The 25,004-nt window shown below is 50.3% G+C and overlaps 1 protein-coding gene across 2 annotated transcripts in view; it reads right to left on the bottom strand.

The window, feature by feature from the left end:
- Positions 1-2,368: 2,368 nt before the first annotated feature.
- CCM2 (CCM2 scaffold protein) overlaps positions 2,369-25,004 on the bottom strand; it is a 52,309-nt gene continuing 29,673 nt past the window's right edge. The window contains exons 2-10 of one of the 2 annotated variants that reach the window (XM_053262552.1): positions 21,672-21,845; positions 19,992-20,075; positions 18,821-19,004; positions 17,697-17,833; positions 16,576-16,711; positions 15,241-15,298; positions 14,137-14,275; positions 10,911-11,049; positions 2,369-8,990 (exon numbers count right to left, since the gene is read on the bottom strand). In XM_053262552.1, coding sequence (XP_053118527.1) covers positions 8,710-8,990; positions 10,911-11,049; positions 14,137-14,275; positions 15,241-15,298; positions 16,576-16,711; positions 17,697-17,833; positions 18,821-19,004; positions 19,992-20,075; positions 21,672-21,845 — 1,332 coding nt within the window. In that variant the 3' untranslated portion in view covers positions 2,369-8,709. The remainder of the gene's footprint in view (positions 8,991-10,910; positions 11,050-14,136; positions 14,276-15,240; positions 15,299-16,575; positions 16,712-17,696; positions 17,834-18,820; positions 19,005-19,991; positions 20,076-21,671; positions 21,846-25,004) is intronic. The other variant, XM_053262553.1, reaches the window with a different exon arrangement.

A 25,004-nucleotide genomic window follows, 5' to 3' on the forward strand; every position in this document is an offset into this window, starting at 1 on the left:
ATAAAGTACCTAAGAGTGTGCTGCCTTCTGTATGATCCCCTTTGCAAGTTGAGGTCATCTGAAGAGGTCCATCTCCAGTTACCACCAGTTTGTGTGGTGATAACTCAGAGCCAGGCCTTCTCTGCAGCTGCTCCTGGGCTGTGGAATACACACCGGGCAGGTACCTGTAGTTTGTGCTCGTGGTTGGCTTTCAAGAGAGCCCTAAAGACGGACTCGTTTGGCCTGGCCTTCCAAGGTTTATAAATTGTTCTTAAATATTTTAATTGGCTTTTAAATGGCTTTGAATGGTGAAATTTATTTTTATACTGTTTTAAATTGTTTTACCTCTTGTGCACCGCCCAGAGCCATTGGATGGGGCAGTATAACAATAACTCCCAGGCCATGCAAAGCAGGACCACGCACCTGTTTCTCCCACATTTAGACTGCAAGTTCCTTGTGGTATTGCCCTGTGTTGCGCCTATTCCTTTGACACTGATCTGTTCCAAATAGGCTAGGCAGCGTATGACAATCAGAAACACAAGTTGGTCCAAACAGCTGTGGCTGAACACGAGAGAGAGAGAAGTGCTTTAAAGAAGGGGGTTCCATGTGGACTACAGCTTCCGCCTCTTGTGCCACTGTGGCTGGGGATGATGGGAGTTGTAGTCTATCAAGGTTCATCTCTTTGAACCTTGGCCTGGGTAAAGCTGAAATGGGGATGAAGGCAAGAGGCTCCTGCTGGGTCCCTCCCTGCACCCTGAACAGCCACCTGTCTTTGAAACCAGCAACATTCTACTCCACCATGAAGCAGAAATTCTATCTTCCCGTGTTCTGGTCAAGAAGCTTAAAGATTGTAGGGACTTCTAGAAAAATGTGAAAATATATAGAACACGTTGGGCTTGCTGGAGTGTGGTCCCAAAGTGATTTATACAGCTCGGTACCGCCACAGTCTTTGGAGATGGGTTTCAACCCCTTCGATCAGAAGTGTGTGTGTTCTCTTGTAACCCACCCCCAGCCTGCAGGATCAGGATAAGCCCCCCCAGTTAACGTGAAAAAGCCGAGCAGTCATGACGGAGTATTCAGTCTGCCTACTTTGTGTGTCATGTCCTTGGCTAGTCTGGCTGCAGCGCCAACAAGGCAAATGCCTCTCTGCCTCTAGGTAGGCAAGGGTTAACCCTGCCTGGCATTCTTTTGCCCTCCCCTGCCTGCGGCTCTTTAGAGGGTGGGCTCAGCTTTTGCTCTGAGAGGCAGGGAGGTTTGTTTAGCTGGCGAGTTCCAGCATTTTCTCCCATTCAAAAGGCCCAAAGGTGCTGAGTCAACATACCTTCTGCTGGGCTGACCAACTTTACACTGCAGAGGTTGGAGGGAGAGACAGAGACAACCTCCTAGACAGAGACAACTCACGCTGGTCAGCAACTGATGCTCCTTTCCCCAGGGCCTTTGGCCAACCACCCCCTCATCCCCTCTCCACTTTGTCCCCTCACACCTCCAGAATCTTCTTTAGAGTAACTGAGAGCATGGCAAAGGCAGGCTTCTTCCCACCCACCCCTCACTTTGGTACTACTGCCTGAACCAGACACCCTTTGCTTTCTTGCTAGGTAGCTGAAAGCAGCCGGGCAGATGCTTTCAGCCCTACTACTGGCAACATGCAAGTATGTCCATGCACCCCCTAGAAAGAGTCCAGCTCTACTGGCAGGCGACAACTCTAACAGGAGCATCCCCCAACAAATGCCCCTCTCCTTGCACAGGGAGGATAGTCGTCCCCACTTGAAAAAAGGGTCCCGGCCCTGTTGACGGAAGTCCTGCACAAGCACACGGGAGGGAAGCCAGCAGCAGCATCTTGCTTTCTGGCAGTTTGGGATTTACAGGGATGATCTTGAGTCACATCCTCTTCCCTTCACCATCCCTGTACAATAATCACACCATTGTAGTCTGGGGGCCGGGGGCAGCACTCCCATATTTTATACTTTATTTCTCATGAGAGGGCTAAGGGCAGAAACCAGATGCCCACCAAAAACCGTGAAGCTTGCAGGGCCATCAGGTGGGTGGTGGCGGCAGCAGCAGCTCTGGTCTCTCTTTTTCTATAGGCCCTAAGGAGTTGTACATAGCAGAAGCGAAAAGTGTGTTATTTCCATCCCTAGAATTCCCACAAGCTAGGTGGAACTGCTCAGGACCAATGCTGTGTGTGTGTGTAGCAGGAATACACAACTTTGGCTCTCCATCAGATACTGGACCACCTGACAATTGGCCATGTAGCCGAGGGTGGGGTGTGTGTGTGTGTAAGTAACCCACAACAGCTGGAGGGCTGAAGTTGTGCTGTCCTGGTATGTAACTAGTCCAACCACTCAGGGCACCTGGAAGGAAAAAAGGATGTAAGAAAGACCAAAGCAGATTTCTGGTGCAGTTATTTGTTTGTAACAAATACTTCATATACAAAACATCCCCCTGTCCTCTGGAAATCCAGTCTAAGTCATGCTCATAGATTACAGCAAGGGCCACATTGCAGCAGAACAGCCTGAGCCCAGCCCAGCCCCGCTCTTGAAAGACTGGCCAACGACAACAGAATCTTTGGTAGACAACTTCAAAAGCCAAGTAAGAGGATGGCCAAGAACGGCCAAGACAGGGCAGGACTGTTTTGGTGTCTCTGGTTCATTTGGTATGAGAGAAAGAGACGATACAGGAAGGAGGGCAGGGCCCATGGCTCCAATCAAGTAATGCACAGAGATGTCATTCCGTTTACTCAAAGCTGGGGATGGGTGAATAGTACGGTAGGCTACAAGGAAGAGCCAGCAGAAGTCTTACCCTGTGAGCCTTGGACACCTGAAGATATTAATAGGCATTCTTTCCCACATAAGAGGTCACAGCAGTTTACATCGCTAAAGGAATGAGGAAATGGAAGACACCAATGAACAGTCAAGACTGGCCACACACACACACAGGAGTCCTTGACATGCGGGGGCGAAAGCCAGTCTTTTATGCACTCTCTCGAGTGGTCTTCCTTCCACGTACTGAGGTTGGGGTGTGCTTTAGGAGGACCAGTAGCCGCTCGTCCTAACAAGGTGCGGGGAGGGGGGCACCAAAGGAGGCCCTCGACAAATGGCCAGTGGGAGAGACAGGTGCCACCTGAGGAGCTGTGCCCCCGCTGGGGCCCTCCTCCCCGCGCCCCGCCAGCTCGAGCCTCTACCCAGAAGCAAGAGGCAAGGACACAAAAACGTTCAGGACACAGAAAACGGCACTTCGTCAGTTCCCAAAGAAAAGAGCCACCCCCAAGGAACCAGCTATACAAAAATACCACAGCTGATTGATGCCCTCCTGTTTACATTTCATTATACAATCATTTCAAAAATATGGTTTTATTTCCACACAAAAAACCGTGTGTGTGTGTGTGTGTGTGTGTGTGTGTAGAGCATACAAAAAGGCACTAGGAAATAACTCCATCTTGAAGGTCCTGGGTCTACACACCCGTTTGTGAAGAATGATTTTGCAGTATACCAGTTCCGGGGGAACTGTATGGAAGCTATTCAAAGAGGCACACAGGAACAGAGGGGCTCAGTGCTGGGGTGGAAATGGGTGTGTGCATTGCAGCTGGTGCCCCGGGAGGGATTCTCCATACTTCTGCAGCTCCCGACATGCCTTATTTACTTACAATACTCTGGGTGTGATCCAACAGAAAAATGAAGGACCAAGGCATGCTCAGCTTAGGCTAGGCTGGGCCCGGCGCAGGCACACTGTTCTAATGAAGCCTGGTGGCTGGAGCTTTTAGGCCTCAGCATCCAGCCAGCAACCACCACCACCACCACGTCAACCCACCATCCAGACATCATCATCCTGACAACCAGAACACACATACAAGTGCTTGTGGTTAGAGATGCCAATTGCGCTCTCCACACACTTCTCCAGAGGATAATTCAGGCAACAAGAAGTACAAGCGGCTCTATAAATCCCCCCTTCACACTGGCACAGAAGTCCTCGCGACTGAACATGCCCGCAAAAAAATAAAAAGAATAAAGGGGACCCCCAATCTGGTGTGCTTTTTTGTTTCAAGAACAAAGTTTGCAGGAGGGAAAGGAATTCATCAGATTCAGGAGCCAAACGACTTGGGTTCTCCTCCACACAGATGAACTCCAGGGCAATTTTGCCCTGGAGGACGGCTGCAAAGCACCCAGGCCCAGAGCACAGAAGGCCACGGCAAGTGCCAGCCAACTGAAGGCAGCTGGGAACCCAGAGCAGAAGAGCTGGACAAGGTAGGAGACAGACCGAGTCTCAGCGCTTCCTACATCTGAGAAACAGAAATAAAAATGCAAACATTCTACCTGGAGGCCTCAAGGCAGCAACTGGAATTCTGCAAACCCAGCCCAACCTGCATCAGGAATTGGCAGACTTCCAGGCCAACTGCGGGCCCAGCCCGGAGAGAGAGGCAGGTCACTGCGCGATTAACACCACTCAGGAGCTTCCAGAGAGCCCCCGTTGGTTTCAAACCAGACATTTTACAGGAGGCCACTCTGCACAATTAGCAGGCAAGGAGCTAGCAGAGAGACACGTGTGCGGATCAGCCGTTAAACGGTTCAGAAGAGGCCAGGATCCAGGGCTTGGCCCAAATCCTTAGTGTGCCATGAAGCCTAGACGGTCTTGCGCAGGTCTGTCTCTCTGCCCCCAAGCAGAAAGATGCCTCCATGCAGAAGTTCCCACTGACAAGGCAATCTACCAGCTTGTGTTCATCTTCACCCTCACCCTTGACTGACAGAGGGAGAACCGGAAGGCAAGTGCTCGGCCCACCACTGCCCAAGTCCACAGCTCTACTGGAGTCTGAACTCTGGCCTCCTAGAACCCCCTGTGACCTTCCTGGGGGCAGGGACAGTGGGTTGAGAGCGGTTTTGCTGGAAGGAGGTCGCTCCCCCATCTCCCACCAACTCCGTTCTGACTACCGCCGATGAATTGCAGTGGGCTCTTCAAAAGCTGAAGTTTCATTCTCTGTAAATATTTTAAAGGGGTATGGGGGGATATTCAAATCACGCCTTCTGTAAAGGATGATCAAGAACTCTGCCTGCTGAGGTAGCACAGAGCATGGAGAGCATTTGGTCAAGAGTGGCTGGTTCTAATGAGCCCGGGGTGGCGGCGGTGGCGCTGTGTGCGCACGCATGTGCATGAATAGCTTGTACGCATCCCCACAACCTTACCTGCTTTTTAAGGGAACTGCTCCCTGCCCTGTCAAGCTGGTTCAGCGCTTCCCAGAGGAGGCACCAAACTGGCTTGTGCACATCCCTAACAAGTTGGCCATTCGTCAGGGAGAGCCACACAATTAACTGCACAACTGTGTCTGACGAATGGCCAAGCCTGCAGGTAGCATGGCTCTAACATTGGAGCTGGGCAGGGTGGGAGCAAATGGACCTCTGGGAAGGGAAGGCAGCTGTGCTGTGTCCTGTCCCCCCACCCACCCTGGCTGGCTCATTAAGACCAGCTGCTCCTGCATCTGGGGAGCTCATTTCCCCCCTTGGGGCTCAGGACCTGCTGGGGGACTTGTGAAGAACCACAGAAGTGGCAATTAGTTTGCACACGCAGGACAAAAAGCTATTCCGGGTGAAATGCTGCCACCTACAGCTCCCGTGAGTGATCACCCAGATACTGCTCTCTCTCACTTCCCCCCATGTCCCTCCCCATCCCCATAGTTGCAGGTTCTTCTCTCTCCTCCCAGCTGCTTAGAGAATAAAAGCTCAGCTGTATGGAAGTTTAGATGCTGCATTCTACGGCACAACTACGCCACACAGATGCTTGGACCACCAGCTTTAAGTGCTTGGGCTCAGAAAGTTCCTTTTCCCACTGGGTCCATCACTCTCAGGACCCCGGCTATTAAGTTAATGCCTGGTTTAGAAGAGGAATCCTGCCACAGAAAAATCTGCATGAATGTGGAACTAAATAAAAAACAGTGGGGCACACCTGCCATATGGGAATTCAGCTAAGAGGTGGGCCTTGGAGTCCAGAAATGCCAAGACAGACAGGACTGTCTGGAAATGTCAGCATTGGACTTTCAGCCAAATGCCCCCATTTTCTATCTCCTAAGCACCCTTCACACAAACAAAGCTCACTTTAGACCAAGCCCTCTGAAGTTAAGGGTCTTTTAATGGCTGCAAGGTTCAAGTTGTGGGAAGCAGTTCATGCAACTCATCCTCTTTCTCTTGTTCTTAATAGACAGGCACACAAGTACCACAAACATAGAGTTTGGTTTACAAAAGCAAGTGCAGTCAAGTAGCTTGCCATGAGTCAGGACACAATGGTCGAGGTGAGCCAAGTTTAAGCAGAAAAAGAAGGCTGGATTTGCCAGACCAGGCCGCAATCTGGAAACTGGAGGCCACCAAGAAGGGCTGCTCATGACTCCACCGTCTGTAGTGGAAGATGTCCTAGACTCAGAATCCCCACCCCACCCCTACAGAGATGCACCTGTCATCCTCTTTCCAAGGCCTCTTTCTTTCTTGTCCCTCAGAGCTCAAAAGGTCTCCCCAACATCCACCCTACAACTGCTTCATCCTCACCTGTGTTACAAGGCTGTTCTCTCTCTTCGACTGCAGATCCGAGCATCTCTTTCTCTGCTGCAGCCTTCTCTCCCCATCCATAAGACTGAAGGCATCACTACGCCGCCGACTTAAATGGGCTTAGTCAACCCTCTCTCTAGCATCTATACTGCAAATCTGGAAGGGTGAGGAGGAAGAGAAGGGGCCGCTGGGGATCTCAAACAGGCCTCAGTCCCCACAGACAGCAATATCCAGATTCCCTCAGGAGGGGTAGCCATGACAAATAAACCAATATAAAACCAAACATGGAGTTTGTAGTGTAGAAATGCCCTGTGCAAGCAAACCAACCATCGGGGAGAAAGATGGAATATTCCTTACACCCCGGCCGTTTCTCCAAGATTCCCCAGTTGCTTAGCCTGGACAAACCAAAACCCACACAAAATATGTTGCTCTAAGCCAAACTTAACATGAGGCACTCCCAGCAGGAGGCTCTTGAAGCAGCTGACGATGGTTTTCACCATGCTCCACCGCAAGCCCCACCACCAAGGCAAGAGTGGAACACTCTAGCTGAGGCACACAGCTCTCTCTCGCTGTCTCTGTCTCTCTCTCACACACACTCTCTCTCTCTCTCTCTGCAGCCAGGCTTACCAGTCTCCCCCCAACAAGGCCTGCCACACAGTGCAATGGCGCTGCAGCCCCTCACGGGCCCAGTGAGAACAAGGAGAGCGGCTCTCTGCCCTGACAACAGCCCAGCCGACATCCGGGGAGCTTCCCAGGCCAAGCACACAGCTCTGGCTGCTCATCCCTGCCACTTGCCAGATTCCGGCTTGCACTGCCCAAGCAGAAATGCCACTGTCAATGGTCATTGCTCTTATTTTAAAAACCCTCCACTCTTCCACTCAAAGGGCGAAAAGGAGATACAGGTCAGTTTATAGTAGCCAGCAGAGATCTCGTGGCATGAAATACACATACAAAAATAACTGTGAATTTATATGTATAATATATACAAGGCAGACACATTATCTATTTCTTCCACTCCTTGTTCTTTTAAAAAACCACCAACTCCAACCCACACTTTAACCAGGGGTCACCTTCACTACTTGAAGAGCAACGATTCAATCCGGATGAGGACTCTGCACAGCCTCCGGTGCCCTGGTCACTGCCACCTCAAAAGGGAAGCAGCTCAAGTCCTCCAGGCCGCGGCTGGACAACTGCTGTCCAGCTCAGGAATCCGGGCCGCTGACTACTCCAGGCCCAGAGAACCCTCCCACTAATTCAGGTCCCCAAGCAACCTTCAGGACAAGATACTCAACGCCCTAAGGAAGGACGGTAGCACCACTGAACTCTGTTGGAAGCATCACTCCACACCAAGGGGAGAGGGGAAAGGAAGGCAAGGCCATTGCCCACGAGCTGTGCCTGGGAACCGCCAGGGCCTGGCCTGTCGAGGACTGCTTGCTCAGACACTAGCCGACTACCTGAACGATGGCTTTGCTAGAGGTCAGCTGGGTTGCCTCGGAAAGACTGCCAGGGCTTCTCACCTGCAGCCTCACCTTCAAGTCGCGTTTGCCCACCAAACCCAGCAGCAAGCACCAAAGCAGAGGCATCTGCCTTTCAGCCAGGCTGCTACAGAATGGTCAGCCAAGGTCACCGGATTGGCTCAACATCCTGGCTGCTTTTTTTTTTTTTTTTACAGGTAAGAATTGGCCAGAGTTGGGACCAGGGAAGAGCATCTCCCACGGAGGCCTTGTTCACAGCCTCTGCTTCACAACCAAGGCCACCTTCGGGTTTGAAACAGAAATGTCATGACAAACGCCTGGAATTTTACATTATTCACATTGTGGTAAACATTATTTTAAAAACCAACACACGCACGCACGCACACACAAAGTAGAAATGCCATGTGCAAAACTGTAAACCGGTGTGCAGGGTCCTGGTGGGGCTGGCAGTCCTCAGCAAGACCCGCGCGCCTGCCCTCGGCTCCAGGCCCAGCAAGATGGCCAGGCAGCCAGTCCCGCTGAGCTCTCTCGTCCCAGCCTAGCCCAGTTCCGATCCCGTGGCTCGCTTGCTCTCACTCCTTCACAGACGAGACCACTGGCTAAGAGCCACCGGCTATGGGTACCAAACAGAGTCACTGAGGGAGGTTGGAGCAAGAGGGGTCTTCCAAGAATTTGCCCTTTCAGCTTCCCCTGGAACAAAGCTGCCTCTTCTCTCTCCTGCTGCGGCCCCTTCAGGAAGAATCGTGGTCCATGCTACAGCCAAGAGCTTCGATGTCGTTGCTGATGTCCGAGATCATCCGGTCCCATTCGTCTCCCTCCGAGGGCCCGGACTGGTCGTCTGAGCTCCCCGCCGCTCCATTGCCATTGGTCGTGGAAGTGGAGGTGGTGCTTGCTGTCCGCCGGTATCTCCCAAAGCTGTCAGTGATGATCCCTCGGCCATCCTTCACCCCAATGGTTTCTAGGAAGTTCTCAAAGTATTGGCTGTCCTTCTCAGGAATGAAGGGTCTAAGGCCTGCGGGAAGAGCAAGACCCAAACAGGTGCACTTCACTCTCTGGGCTGAGGCCCACCTCAAACAGCCCGCTATCCCAGGGCAGAGGCTCCCAGCCCTGGACGACAGCTCCTCGGGCCATTATGGCTGGGCATGAAGGGAGCTGTAGTCCAGGAACATCGGGGGAGCCAGGCTGGGAGCCCCTGTCTTAGGAGGAAGCGCTCTGCAAAAGGAGGATAAGCACTCCCCTCAGAGGCTGATTAAAATGGCAAGTTCGCACACCCATAATAGGGGAACTACCTTTAGGCTCACGGCAGTATTTTGTTTGCTACAAGAAGAGCTGGCCGATCTCTCCGATGTGACCCCAGAATCTCATCGCCTGCATTTGACTCCAGCTCATGGAGAAGTTGCTAAGCTGGAGTCTAGGAATCACAGGCTCTGCTAGGAAAGTGACGCCAGCTGTCCTTAGGGGACCAGAGGGTGGTGCGTAACTTGAAAACGCCAACTCTTGAGATTCTAAGGGTAGAACAGGTTTGTGCAGAGCGTCTAGGGGAGGCCAGATTCCCCTTCTCCAGAGCTGCCTGCTTCCTTTTGTAAGGAGGGAGGGGGACTCAGCCCTCAAATGTAGCAACGAGATTAGGGCTCAATGGACCCTCCATGCACCTTTAAGCTTGTAACTGCATCTCCAGGCAGACTACAGTTGGGTGGTCCACAGCTACCCGCTTCAGAACGTAAGAGCCCTGTTGGATCAGATCCCATGGAAGTCATAGGAACATAGGAAGCTGCCCTATACTGAGTCAGACCAGACCCTTGGTCTACCGAGCTCAGTATTGTTTACACAGACTGGCAGCAGTTTCTCCAAGGCTGCAGGCAGGAGTCTCTCCCAGCCCTATTTTGGAGATGCCAGGCAGGGTCCATCAAGTCCCATTTTCCACAGGGGCCAGCCTCACATCCCTGGGAAGCCCCCGAGCAAGACCTGAAGGCATGTCGTCCTCTCCCACCCTTTGCTGCCAGCAACAGGTTGTCAGAGGTGCAGAGATCCTGAGCTCATCGACACCTGCGAATGGGTCTAACCTCAGTCTAAGTGGCTATCAGGGCAACATGCAGCCAGTTGTCCTTTCCCCTCCAAGATGAAGCTGAAATCCAGAGCGGTTCACGGAACCCCTAGAGGGCGCTGTGGGGAAATGCAGCTTGCTAGGGAAAGGGCTAGCAGACTAGATCACTGAACTCTGTTTAAAATGCAGGTGACAGCTTATTTCACTGGTGCTCTTGTCAAGCTAACAGGCTGACCAGAGTATGAGGAGGACCGGGCGTCCAGCTGATACCCATAAATGCAGGTTGCTTTTCAACGGACTCCAAGGGGCTCCTGCAGGAAGTTCCATACCATACCTCCCCCCGCCACCCAAACTAGCTGGCCTTGTCTGGCTATTTGGGCAACAGCTTCTCTGTTCACACCATTATTATTATTTTGTTTCCTATTTGAAAAGTCATTTGACTTTTGCCATCTGTTCGAGGGATTACAGTAATGGCATGGCCACTGGTACAAGTCAGCCTAATTGAGCAGCTAAAGCGCAGGTTTTCTAGTTCCACGCAGACAGGGCTGACCTGGGTTCCCTGGAGCCACCCCTTTCTTCATTCAGCTGGCTTCCCTCCCTGCCCCCCAAGGACCACTGAGCAGTCTTCCCTGGACTGTGGCCACCCTGCTCTTAGGTTCCTTTGCAGTTCTCCCTAACTTGATTAGCCCCGCTACTCACACGTGGGTCCCCAGCCTCTCTCCGGTTAGTTTTTCTGATTTGTTTCAGCTTGCACACAATCTGAAGGGACCGTCTCACTTTCAGCACCCAGCCACCTCTGGGACTAAGCAAGACCGGAATCCTAACCAAGACCAGAATCCTCTCAGGATGACTCTGTCATTGGCCAAGTCTCAGTGGGAAAGTCCTCACCTAGTAGAAGGAATTTCCGGCTATCCCCATACAGGTGGCGCAGGTTGACGCAGAACTCATGGATGGATGCCCCATTGCGATATTCATGCAAGAGCATTGCAAACTGCTGGATCTCGTGAGAGGAGAGCTTTGTCCGTAGCTAGGAAAAAGAGGACCGGTTAGGGCGGGGAGAGAAAAAGCCTAATTAGATTTTAGCACTGGAGGAAAAGAATGCTCCAAGGAGGCCGGAAGGTCATTTGTACAACTTCTCCTGAGAAGTCAGACAAGAAGTTCCATTTAGGTTCTCATCCCAAGTGGCAAGCAACACTTGCTCCGCATTCACATGCTTTAGCCTGCCCAAGGACTAAGCAGGACAAAAGCCAGGAACCATCTCCCCGCCTTCAAGCTCACACACTGAGCTTCTCATGCCCCAAGTTCTCCCTGGTGAAAAGGAGCACTGCTCATTCTTCTGGGAGTTGTGAGCAAGTCTTTTGCAGTCATGGGCAAAAGGAAGAAAGCAGAGAGTTCCAAACACTGAAAAAATTTGAAGTCTCCATGGCCATTAAACTCAGTAGCTGAGAGTCCAGACAGTACTGGAAGACGATTTCAAAGCCAGCTGGATGGCCTCTGGGCAGACTGCAGCTCGTCAAAAGGTACCCAAAGGATTTCTTATCTGCCTCAAGTAAAAGAACACTGCTTTAGCTTTTTGCAGACCCACATTCCTTTAAAGGTAAAGTTGTGCCGTCGAGTTGGTGTCGACTCCTGGCAACCACAGAGCCCTGTGGTTGTCTTTGGTAGAATACAGGAGGGGTTGACCATGGCCTCCTCCCGTGCAGTATGAGATGATGCCTTTCAGCATCTTCCTGTATCGCTGCTGCCTGATATAAGTGTTTCCCATAGTCTGTGGGAAACATATCAGCGGGGTGGGGATTCGAACTGGCAATCTCTTGCGCGCTAGGCAAGTTACTTCCCCTCTGCGCCATTAGGTGGCTCAAGTTGGTGATATTTCTAAAATGGGAGGACTGAAGACATTATTTTTAATTACATTAATAGTTTTAAAAATTTTAATACTGGGCTTTACATGTTTTTAATGTTTTAAATGATTTTGTTACTTGATTTGATGTTTTAAATGATTTTAATTGTAAACCACCCGGACGCAAGTTTTGGGCGGTATAAAAATATTTCTAGATAGATAGATAATCTGAGGGGAGCTGCATGTTTCTGAGCCGCTTAGTAAGTTAGGTGGCTGAAAAAAGGCTGCCACAGACACAGGCCACTCCTGCCCCCCGGCCCTGGGGAGACGGGTCTTCAAGAATCCAGTTACATTGAAGCAGCCATTACAGAAACAGCTCATGCTACTAGATTTTCCTTCACAAATTACACAGGTGCACAACCACATGGAGATGGTGATGTTTATACACTTTTCTACACTTTTCAGCAACAGTGGTCTGCAGAGCAAAATAAACAGGAATAAGAAGGTGATTCCCTGTCCCAAAGACGCTCACAATCAAAAGCAGAAATGCAATGTAGCCCAGGGGAGGGGGGGCAGGGGGGCGAGAGGAGACAAAACCTCATCATGGTGCCACATGATAAGCTGGATCTACTGTGGAGATATTAACCTCTCTGTGCCCAATGTGTTTTGAAGGTGAACCTTCATCACAGGCACAAAATGAATTCCCACAAAAGGGGGCGAGGCTGCTGCCTTAAAGCCTTGATGGTTTCTCATGGAAATATGTGGGGCATATAGAGATTCTCTCTCCACATTAAATCCCACATATCATGGGAGCCCTGTGGGAGTTTTCCACTGCTTCTCCTTTTTCTGCTAGCTAGTTTGTTTTCTGCCCTTTCCCCTGTGCTTACAGCTGTGTAAATTTCAGTCTTGTATTCCAGAGGTGAGCAGATTTTAGTGTTGCAGGATTCTACAGGGCGACACAAATCAGCGTCGTGATAACCCAAAGTAGCCTGCTTTGCCTGTGTCTTTAGTACAGGGCTGCACAACTCAAACGCCCTGGTGGTCCGGAACCATCCACAACTTGGTATGCAGGGGCCGAGGTCAAATTTGTAGCACATTTTAACATTAAAATTAAAAATCTCATTAGTTATTTGTGGATCTATTCCCCCTGTCAATGGACCCATAGTTTTAACCAAGGATAGTGTCCAGAGAATAGGTCCGGTCCCTGCTCAACCAGTGGGGCCCCTGGAGTGCCTGCCAGCCTCAAACAAATGCCAAGTCCTCTCCTTCCCCAAATTGTTGTTGCTTTCAGGCTGCAATGCTAGGCATGCTTATATGGGAGTAAGCCTCACTGGGCACATTTCTGTGCATGGAGCATATTTCTGAGAAAGCATGCTCAGGATGACACTATAAGGCAGTTTCCAGCTCCTGTGTTGCTGCAGGATACCTGGGGGCCAGTAAAATAGTCCCTGCGGGCCAAATCCAACCCCGGGGCCTTATGTTGTGCAGGCTTGCTTGAGTAGAACCCAGAGACCCTCTAATCAGAGCCGAGTGCAAAATAATGGCTCCAGAGTGAGGTCAACCAGAGTGAGGTCAATGCTCGTCCGGTGGCCACTCAGGGACAGGCCTTCTCCATTGCTGCCCCGAGGCTTTGGCATCTGGAATGCGCTCCCTAGTGAAATAAGAGCCTCCCCATCTCTGACAACTTTTAAAAGGTCTTTAAAGATGCATCTGTTCACCCAGGCTTTTAACTGATACTGTTTTGATTGTTTTTAATGTTGTTTTAGAGCATTGTTTAAAAAAAGTTTCAAATTCTTGTGTTTTAAATTTCTTGTTCTTAACTAATGTTTTAATGTTGTTTTTATCTGTTGTGAACCACCCAGAGACATAAGTTTTGGGCGGTATAAATATATGTCAATAAATAAAAAATAAAATAAAAAACCACCTCCAAGACTCCATTGTGGCAAGGTGAGAAGTACGGAGGCGGAGAGAGGAGCCATTAGCGGGGTGGGGGTGGGGGTGGGGGATTTTAAAAACAAAACACTTGCAGTTAAGCTACTGAGAGTCAGAAAGCCTTTCTGATCTCCTGTGACTCACCCAGAGACCTACCAGTGAATTCTGAGCCCCACTCGACCTGCCTCCGTGTGAGCAGGCCCTTCAACTCTGAGCAGAAAGCCAAGCTGCTCCAGCCCAAGCCCGCCTCACACGCCTCCAACGCACCCCAAGGAGAGGAGCAGTGCCTGCTGCCAAGAGGCCCAGATTTCCCTCTGAAGAGGAAGCCCAGCCCCGGCCTACCGTCATCATGTAGTCCTGGAGCAGCTCCGTGGCTGTGGTGCTCAGCTCACTTTCACTGGCCGCCTTGGCGTCTGGAGATGGCTGTGCCAAGAAGCAAGTGGGGGAGTTGCCACCGGCCTCCAGGGACTCTGGGAAAGATCTGGAAGGGGACATCAGGCCCATGTGTCACCCTGACGGAACTGAGGGCCACCCTCTGGGCTTCGGAGGCTGCCTTCAGGACTAGGAGCCAGCCCCAGACTGGCATGGCAAGCAAGGTATTTTCATGGCAAGGCATTTGTCTTTACAGCACAAGTGCACATAGCTTCACTTTCTGCTGGAACCAAGCCGGATTCATCCCAGAGATCTTCTCCTGGACTGCTGGATTCCAACTGGCCCCTGCTGCCTCCCCTCGTCAGCCTTGCCCAGCCCCACCACTCTACATCACTTCTGGGCCCTGTGCAGTAGCTAATACAAGGCAGGGAACAATTCCTCATGGGACTGAACAGCCATCCATGGTACATACAGCCATCTGCCTCCCCCCCCCACCCTCTGACTTTCCAGGCTAGATAACTATACCCAAGCCAACCTGTGATGGGATCTGGCTGGTGGTGGTGGACATCAGAGAGGTTGGAGATGGACAGCCAGTTCAACACGTTACTGGGTCCCTAGTGGGATTGTCACACCTCCCTGGCCATTACCCGAGATTAAAAGGCCCCAAGGTGGGTGGGTGAGTGGGACGAACATGTCCCCTCCCTGCACCTTCCCAGGCTCACAGCCATGGCCACCATCCCTCGCTACAGGCATGATCCCTTCTTGAGGTTCCCTCGGAAATAGCAAGCAAACTCTTGCAGCAGTTCCTCCATCGGACCCTCCCCCAGGCACCCACCTATAGGGGAACATGGGCCCCACCACCTGACAGGCAAGTCATCAGACCTCTCACCCATCCTGGCCTTCCCCTGGGCCCCATGGCCTGCTCTGGGTCCCTTGTCAAACCTGCTGGGGAATTTGGTGGCTGCCGCACTCTGACAGTCACAGGGCTCCCCCCTCGCCACAATGTTAAGACAGACACTGACTTTGGCCCCCACGTTGGAATACCTCTCTTTCCTCGGCATCCAATATACTCACAAAGTGCTTGCTTCAGTTTCGTAGGAATCTTTAATGTCCACTTTTGTAGAAGAATCATCTGCAAGGAAGACATTTGAGAGAAGAGAGCTATAAACGCAGTTACCTTCAGCATGCCGTGATACTCCTGGCCCTCAAACCAAGTCCGGAGGACGATTACCCCTGCACAGAAGCAAGGGCAAAGGGAACAGAGGCCCCTAGGACAGAGGGCTCGACTGATTCCTCGGGGTTGGATGAAGGGACGCAAGGAATTAGGAAGGGAAAGGAACCCAGCAGAGGTGGCTGAGTTTGGGGGCCATTTGACACACTCTCTAGTCACAAGCAACTTTCCAGTTCTCTTTGTGCTCTCTGAGTTGGAATTATGCCCGTCAACCACTGCAGGTGCAGAAACATCACATGCAGCAACTCTGCCAAGTCATGTTCACACATGGAGTGACTGATGTGAAGCAATTCTCATGCAGAAAACTCTGAAGTTTTCATGTCAGAAAACAGGACCGTCTGTTTTGCAAATCATTTCATCTGACTTGGTTCACCTTCTGCCTTTCAACACACACGTCCCCTGTATGAAAATGTGGTGAGAATCACCACGTGGTCTTTACGCCCCGGAGCTGCAACCTGCTTGGAGTTCTCTGGAAAAGATGGGCTGCAAAGCACACTCTGAGCCCCTTCCTCTACCCCCTTCTCTTTGCCACCCACCCGCCTAAAGGAAGGTGGCATCTCTGAGCAGTACTTACAGATGGCCCATCTCAGTCCCCTTAGATGCATTACCACCCCATAGCGCCATGCAGCTAGAGAATCCAGCAGCCCAAACCACAGTCAACGGCAGGGGCATCTCTTGGGAGCCACATCACCCATCTCCCAGTTCATCAGGCCAGACAGAGAGGAACAGGGCAAGCAGCTCCAGATTCCTCAGCGTGAGAGAGACAAATCTATATGGCAGGACCCAAAGCTCAGCGGCAGAGCAACTGCTTTGTATGCCCAAGGACCCAGGTCCTCTCCCTGGCAGCATCTCTAGTTAAAGGCTGGGAAAGGGACTCCCGCCTGAGACTGTGGAGAGCTGCTGCTGTTGCTGCCACTCAGAATCGAGGGGACTGAACTGGACAGGCCTCTGGAATGAGGCAGTGCCATGTCTTCAGGCAAGATGGGAAAGCTACCCCCGCACCTCAGTTGCCTCATCCCCCTTAACTTGCCACAAGCACACAGGTCAGCAATTTATTCACAAGTCATTTGAGCAGGGATGATCTCAGCGTGCTGGCTGGTCCCTTGCAAATCCAGGAGGCTGAGCAAGGAAAAGCAACTGTTAGGGACGCCCCAGAACAAAGGCCACGTTTCTCATACCACTGTGCAGGGAGAGATGTCGGGTTGGCGTGGCGGCTCCATCAAATATTGCTCTGTCGAGGAAGTCTATGGTGGACTCCGTGTAAACAATGTGGAAGACTTGGCTGAGAAGGCAGCAGAGTTCCTCTGCAGTTACCTGGAGGAGAAGGAGGAGAGGGGTTGACTCCACTGACCTGCCTGCCTTTAGCAGCAGCCAGAGAACTTCCTCAAGACAAAGGCTCCCCCCTCCACTGAAGACTCGGAAGCGGGCAGAATGAACACACTTCCTCTCATGTAGCTCAGAATAAGTCAGGGGCAGAACTGGCCTTCTGGATGTAATTAAGCGGTAAGGGAGGGGGAGAGATTTGTATTTACAACACAAAGTTTCAGGAGGTCACAAACGTCTAACCCTTGCAAATAATTGCTGCTGGACAGTGGGGGGAAACCCAACACATAATAAATCACACTGTGTTTTTAATATATAAATCAAAATTAAATACCGTATTTTACGGACTATAAGACGCTATGGACTATAAGACGCACCTTAATTTTAATCCAGTTTTTCAGAGTTTTAACATATTAGACTGTTAAAACATAAGACGCACCTGAATTTTGGCGGATATTTTTCGAGGAAAAAAGTGAGTCTTATAGTCCATAAAATACGGTACATGCCAGGCTGGATTTCTTGCTGGACTGGCAAGGTACAGTGGACATGGCTCCACCTGACAGAAGTGCCTGATTTATACAAAGCCATACACAAAGCGTGCATGCACGCGCACACACACACGTACACACCTGCCAAAAGGCTGCACAAGTTTCCCTTTGGTCTTGAAAGCTAGCTTGGATTTTGGACGTATTTTAACTTTTGTCTCACAGACATAGATTTTTCCTACTGGAAAAGCATCCTCTTAATTTTATCTGTGTGAGAAGTTCCTTACTAAGCAGAGCACAACATGACACCAAACAGCCCTGCGTCAACGTCTCCTCCCTGCCCACCACACAGATGCCTTCCCCACAGCTTCCTCTGTCAAAGGTGGAGAGAAACGCAGCTGGCTCATGGATCCTTTTGGCCAAAATGCACAAGGACACACAATGGCCTAAGGAGGGAAATAAGGCAGATTACAGAGACAGAAGCATCTTACTTTATTCTCTGTAGCCAGAATCACCAGACAGCAAGCTTCGACAGGAACTACTCCGCTTTCCGAGAGCGACCCTGATGTAAGAGCTTTAGAGCTTTCAGCACACAGACTTTGGCTAGGAGAAATCCCGGGGTCCTGAGCTGAGGAAAACCAGAGACCGTTAGTGGAACCAAGAAAGCAAGCTGTAACCCCTGCTGAATTCTGTATAACCCTAACAATCCACACTTGCTGCTCAGAAAACAACAGAATGCACACATTTGCAGAAATATTATTTGAATTGTTTCTGCAAACTGGAGCCATCCGAACATAAGAACATAAGAATAGCCCTGCTGGATCAGGCCCAAGGCCCATCTAGTCCAGCATCCTGTTTCGCACAGTGGCCCACCAGATGCCGCTGGAAGCCACAGACAGAAGTTGAGGGCGTGCCCTCTCTCCTGCCATTACTCCCCTGTAACTGGCACTCAGAGGCACCCTGGAATGCTTGTGCAAGAAATGATACAGCAGAGGCAAAGAAAGAAGACTGGGTGTGGAGTGGTTTGGGATGAACAACTGAAGCCCCCCAACCTCCAAATCATTAAGAAAGCTCTGAGCAGGCCCAAAGAGTGGAACACACACAAAAACGTCTCTCACATTTTTGAGAGAAACTCCTTCTCCACAATTCTAAGGAAAGCCCTGTTCACATAGGACATCGTCTATACAGGTGTTTGTGCACATATCCATGTTGTTCATTCAAATACAGTGGTGAATGTGCACAGACACTAGAACACATGTGCAGCATAATGTCAGAAAAGAGCTACATGAGCAACTATACATGCCTTCACTGTAAAACAGAAACTGGGTACAGACCCCTGAAATGCAGGGTACAGAGAGAAAGTGTCCTATTATATGTGCCCTGAACACAACATGTGAATAACAACATGTGTGTTTGAAACACATGCAGGCCTGCAGCCTCTGTACACCACACAGGCCAACACCCTCCTGAAGCAGTCTGGTCACACTGCAAGCACATCTCCATTATGCCGTCTCCCATCCAAGTGGATGGGAGTATCAGACTCCCAAAAGGAGCCTGGTCCAAGGCAGGCCCCCAGCCTGAGCAGAAAGAAGCCCCTGTGCTGGCCCCAGCCTACCTGTTTTCAACACCACCAAGTGCGAGGAGTCATCGCGGATGTACGAGACTGATGCAATGTCATGGATGGGGACCCTGAGTATGATATCTTCACCATCTCGCCGCACCAGCTTGACGTTGTAGGCAGAGAGGCTGATCACAGCATCATGTTCTGGGGTCAGCTGTCCTGGAAGTTGATGGGCCCTCTAAGACCAGAAAAGGAGGAGTTTCATTGGCTACAGAACAATCTCGTCAGATGAAGGGCACTTTTCCCAAAAAGGGGGAAGTCAAAAACAGAGGGCAAGTTTGAAATAAATGAATAGTGCTCTCCTTTAGACAGTCCTCAGCTCGAGTCCATACTGTCCCCCAAACCTGGAAGTTCTACGGCAGAAGCAGGTCAGCAAAGTCTGGCGCATACGCTCCCCAATGCGTCAGGCAACCCGGCAGCAGATCAAGAGCGAGGCTGATCAATGCTCTTCACCCTCAAGTCGCCTCTGGGAGAACTCCAGCTAAGGAGTTTTCCTTCACAGTTCTAAACGGCCACGCAGCTGGGGCCGAGAGACAAGCCTCCTCTCCCCTCCTGCTCTTATTGCACACAGACAAATCAACCAATGCAAAGGCTATGGTCACAGAGGATGTGTCCACACGCATGCGGGAAAGTCCGCCCCATTTCCAAAGACACACGTGTACACACTTCCTTTCAAGATACGGGCCGTGAAAAACATGTTTCCAACAGACATTAGAGCTGCCTCAAACGTATTAAGCTGCCCTATACAGAGTCAGGTCGCTGGCCTTTAGAGTGCACTACTGGCTCCTTGGACTGGCAGTGGTTCTACAAGATCTCGGGCATAGGTCTTGCCCAGCCCTGCTGAGTTCCCTTAAGCGGAGGCGCCAGCGAATGAATGGAGGACTTTCTGCATGCAGAGCTGCAGTTCTGCCCCCAAGTGACCAGTCCTTAAACCGCTGTAGCCAACAGCAGCTGCCAGGGCTATCAGGTTCCCTGGCAACCATCCTCTCTTTGGACTTGTAAGTTACACCGCTATTTCTGAAATTTCACCTTCTCCTCATGGCTTTAAAAAGCCTTTAGATTCTCTCTCTCTCTCACACACACACACACACACACACCTCTCCCTCCCCAGAACACCAAGCCCAGCTCCAAGCTCAGACTGATATTCAAGCAAGTTTGTACGCACCTTTGCATTGTCTATTAAATGCAGTATTTCCGTACGGCTGGAGGGATTCAGGTACCCTGGGACAGAGGTTAATTGGCCTAAATACTGGAAAGGAAAATAAGTTTTTCAGAGTAAGACACACTCACACACACCCGTAACCCTCTAAAGCGAGGCACAACGTGATTTTTTAAAATGCAAAACAAACCTAGGAGAGAATGATACTCCCTATACAATCCCACTGGTGCATTCCATAGGAATAAGAAAGGCCCTCCTCTTAGAAGAAGAGATCCCCATTTACGCTAAAGGGAGTGATGATTCAAGTCTTCTAGAATGAACATACTGAAGAAGAGTCTCCTAAATTGTACAGATATTCAGAAAAGACAGATGGGTATTCAGATGGGTCTTTGGAGACTTATTCTGAACCTATGTTGATCTTGAGATTGAATTCACCACCAGCTTTTATTGCCATTTGCTACTTAATAGGACTGCTTTTATAAGGTTCTAATGTAGTACCAAACCACCCCACAACATAAAGATATTGAACAGGGTCAATTAAAAGCAGATGGAATTTCTGACGGTTGGAAAATAAATAGGGCTCTGAGGCCCTCACCAATCCAGCAGGACTGATACGCCTTCCTTGTAGAAGGAGTGACACAACAAGTGAACGGCTGGAGGAAGTCATAAGAACAGCCTCACTGGATCAGGTCCAAGGTCCATCCAGTACAGCATCCTGTTTCACACAGTGGCCCACCAGATACCCCTGAGAAGGCAAGAGGTGAGGGCATGCCCTCTCTCCTGCTGCTGTTGCTCCCCTGCAACTGGGATTTAGAAGCATCTTGCCTCTGAGGCTGGAGGTGGCCTATAGCCACCAGACTAGCAGCCATTGATAGACCTGTCCTCCATAAATTTATCTAAACCATTCTTAAAGCCATCCGAGCTAGTAGCCATCACTACATCCTGTGGCAGAGAATTCCATAGATTAATTATGCGCTGTGTGCAAAAGTACTTCCTTTTGTTGGCCCTAAAATTCCCAACCGTCAGTTTCATAGGGTGACCCCTGGTTCTAGTTTTGTGAGAGAGGGAGAAAAATTTCGCTGTCCACTTTCTCTATTCCATGCATAATTTTATACACCTCTATCGTGTGGCCTGTTTTCCAAACTAAAAAGCCCCAGATGTTGTATCCCTGCCGCATAAGGAAGGCGCTCCAGGGCCTGTATCATCTTGGTTACCCTCTTCTGCACCTTTTCCCATTCTACAATCTCTCTCTTAAGATACGGTGACCAGAACTGCACACAGTACTCCAAATGCCATCGCACCATAGAACTGAATAAGGGCATTATTATATTTTCATTTTAAACCCCCTTCCTAATGATCCCTAGCACGGAATTGGCCTTTTTCACAGCTGCCGCACCCCAAGTCAACACTTTCAACGAGCTGTCCACCATGACTCCAAGATCTCTCTCCTGGTCAGTCAGTGACAGCTCAGACCCCATCGGTGTATACGTGAAGCTGGTGTTTTTTGCCCTAATATGCATCACATTACATTTGCGCAGTCTGGCAAGTAGTTCATGTTGGATCTAAATACTCCTGCTCTTCATCAGATTTAAAAACGTGTGGGGACAGCCTTAAGCCTGCTGCAACTCCACCCAGAAGTCTGCAGGAGGAGCTACTTGAGCTAAGCCGGGGACAGGAAGGCATTACCTTAACTTCCTTTTCAATGTAGTCATTCAGAAGCACGTCCGGCTCAACTTGGTCTGGCAAGGAGAGCGACACGGTGTGCAGAGGCCGCCTCTCTGTCACCTTCTCCTGGGCTTTCTTATCCCGGCCCTTTTCACCTTTCAGGAAGACACGCTTGAAAGGGGACACTATTCCAGGCTGCGGGCAGAAAGGAGTGGGAAGGAAAGGCATTTCAGGAGGTACATTTCGGCTGCTGTGATTTAGATGCCCACAAAGCTACCTCGTTTGCACCAAAGCAGAGGACGGCTGGATAGGAATCAATTACAGCGGTATGATTAAAGAGAGACATAGTAATGGAACAGAGCACCGTGTACCCTGTTTCAATGAGCTGAATAGCCATTATATTAATTGCAGCTGCTTTGCCCTTATTCTGGAAAGGCTCATTATTCAACTTTTCATAGAACTTTTCTAAGACGAACAGCCGGTTCTTTGCCAGACACAGAGAAGATGAGAAGGAATGGGCTATTATTATCCTTGCCCCTCACCCCATCACCAGAAACCACACTTGCCCAAGAGGCATTTTCCTGCCTGCCCACAGTGTGCCTTAGGATCTCTCGCCATCGCAGAGAACAAGGCCACCCAGGACACGGGGACATGTTAGGCTGCATGCTGCTCCATCAGCACCCTTCACAATATCAGCATGCCCAAGAGACGGCTGCGGTTGCTCGTGCAGGTTGAGAGCTGGCCGTGGTCACTCCTTCCAAGTCTTTCCAATGTTCGCATTTTACCTTTTCCTTCCTGACACTAACTTCTAGGCAGCTCCCTGGGATTCCTTAGAAGAGCGATTGCATGATTTGTCCTCCTGCCAAGGCAGGCCACATACTCTAGGACTGACAGGTGCTTCCACATTCCCCCCAGGAAGGATTGTTTGCTACCTATTCTTATTAAGCAGAAGAACAAGGACATGGAGGTCAAAAGGTCATCTAGCCCACCACCCCTTCCTCAAGCCAGATCTCCTACACTCCAACCTTCCTGGTCATTTGCCGGTTTCTGGCTTCGGTATGGAGTAGCATGGATTCTCCTCAACTTCCTGGCTCCTGCCTGATGTTCTCAGGCCCCAGCTGCAGATTTATCCTCCCACAAGGGCTTCAATTGACAGCTAATGAAAGCAAAGCTGCCACCCCTTGCTTGACAAAAACAAGCAGCAGCAGGGGCCGTGGCAACAGAACTTAGCTAGACTGTGTTGGCTGACAGAGAAGGCAGCAGCTTAGCTAGTTCTGCTGGGATTGGACTTGCACTGCAGGCCTGCAGGTTTGCCTTGATAAGCCTCCCAGAACAGGCAATGCTTTTCATTACCAAGTTAAGCTTCATCCATTTGCATCCTCCCCTGAGTGGCTGCAGTTATAAAATATGAATGAGGTAGCCAAGCTGGAGAGGAATAATTTGAAGCTGCTCAATGCACCTGCAACAGCATCCTGACTAACAATAAATCTGCACAAAGCGTGTCAGAGCAAAGGCTGCTCCATACTGTGGGAGGGCCATAAGGGTGGCAGCAGGTATGGATTGCGCACCCCAACACTCACACTGGGCTCAGAATGGGTCTGGGGGCATCTGAGGCTGCAGCACTGTTGAAGCTAAGGCAGGACAGACTGAATCAACCCCTTGGTGAGGAAACCACTGCAAAAACCTCTGCAAAATGAGTATACATCTATAGTTAAAAGTAATCCCATTTCTTCATCAAGGGACTCCCTTTTTCTATGACCCATTGCAGAGGGCCTGTTATAAATGCCTTCTAAGGTATTGCAAGCAGCAACCAGCCAGGTGGCCTTTTCCACTGTGGCAACCGCTCTTTGAAACACCTTGCCAAGAGAGGCTTGGCTGGCTTCCTTCTTGCATTCACAAGGCTGATCTAGACCTTCCTCTTCCGCAATGTTCCCTCTAACAGGGATTCCCAAATGTTATTCACTACAACTCCCAGCATGCCCAGCTGCAATGGCCTTTAGCTGGGGATTATGGGAGTTGTAGTCAGCAACATCTGGGAATCCCTGTTAGAGGGAACACAGCTCTTCAGGCTCACAGTCTGACCCTGCTGCTGGAGGCAACTGTGTTTATGCTTAGTGTATTCAGGGATCTTCTTTTGGCCAGAAAGTAGTGCATAGGCGTCTGCAACAAATGCACACCATTTCTAAGATTAGCCAGTATAGTTTATTTGCCCCTTCACCTGCTTTGCTCTAGTCCAGCCCTGCAAATAAGTACATGAGTTGTTAGTCCACATGTACATGTAGTATTTCCCTCAGAAATACATAATCTGCTTTCTATCACTGGTCCCTCTAGCTCAGTATTGTCTACAATGACTGGCATCAGTTCTCCATGGTCTCAAACATGAGTCTTTCCCAGCCCTACCTGGGGACGCTGTCCCTGGGACCTCCTGCATGCAAAGCAAATGCTCTACTACTGAGCTACGGCTTCATCCCCTGGCCTGCTTGCCCCATACTACTCATTTGTAGCCTCACTCCCTGGAGCCAATTCTTCACCACATGTCAGCGGGCCAGTGGCTACTTGCATGCTTGATTTTACTGAACGGACTGCAATTTTAGAGCAGCCACTGGAAAGAGCACAGGCTCCCACCTAAAAATGGCAGCTATCCACCTGCTGCTGAAGCAGTCCTCCCCTTGATCCCACTTTGCTGGATAATTACCAGCCAGTCTCAAGTGTGCCATTTTAAAGCAAGGGGCTCAAGCGTGTCACGATGACCCAGCTCTAAAGATTCCTGGGGGTATACTGATTCTCTAGGTACATTTCAGTCTGGTTTCTGCTCAGTGGCTGAAACAGCCTTGGTCATTCTAGTGGACTATCTTCACCAGAAATTAGACAGAGGCCATGCAGCCCCAATAGGTTCCACCAGACATTTCACTGGTTTTCAGTATCACTGACCACAGTACCCTTTTGGGCCACCTTGCCAGGACTGGTCTCAGGGAGGCATAATTTTGCAACGGCTCCCATCCAGAACATGGTGCTGGAGGGCTCCAATTTGATGCTGAGGCCATTGCCTTAGTGTCCCAATAGGGGTCTATTCTGTCCCCCTGTTGAACATTGACATGAATCCACTAGGAGAGGTCATTCATGGGTTTGGGTTCTGGTACTCTGCAGATGAAACCCAACTGTATATCCCTCTCCCATACCCACCTGTAGGGTCTAAGCATCTTGAACTGGTGCCTGGAATCTGTGATGGGCTGAATGAGGGTGGACAAGTTGAAAATAAATTCAGACAAGACGGAGGCTCTCCTGGTCAGGAGACCTATTAATACGGGGATGGTTCATCAACTGAGCCAGCGTGGTGTAGTGATTAGAGTGCTG

The sequence above is a fragment of the Hemicordylus capensis genome, chromosome 6, assembly GCF_027244095.1.
Source record: "Hemicordylus capensis ecotype Gifberg chromosome 6, rHemCap1.1.pri, whole genome shotgun sequence".
Lineage (NCBI taxonomy): Eukaryota > Metazoa > Chordata > Lepidosauria > Squamata > Cordylidae > Hemicordylus > Hemicordylus capensis.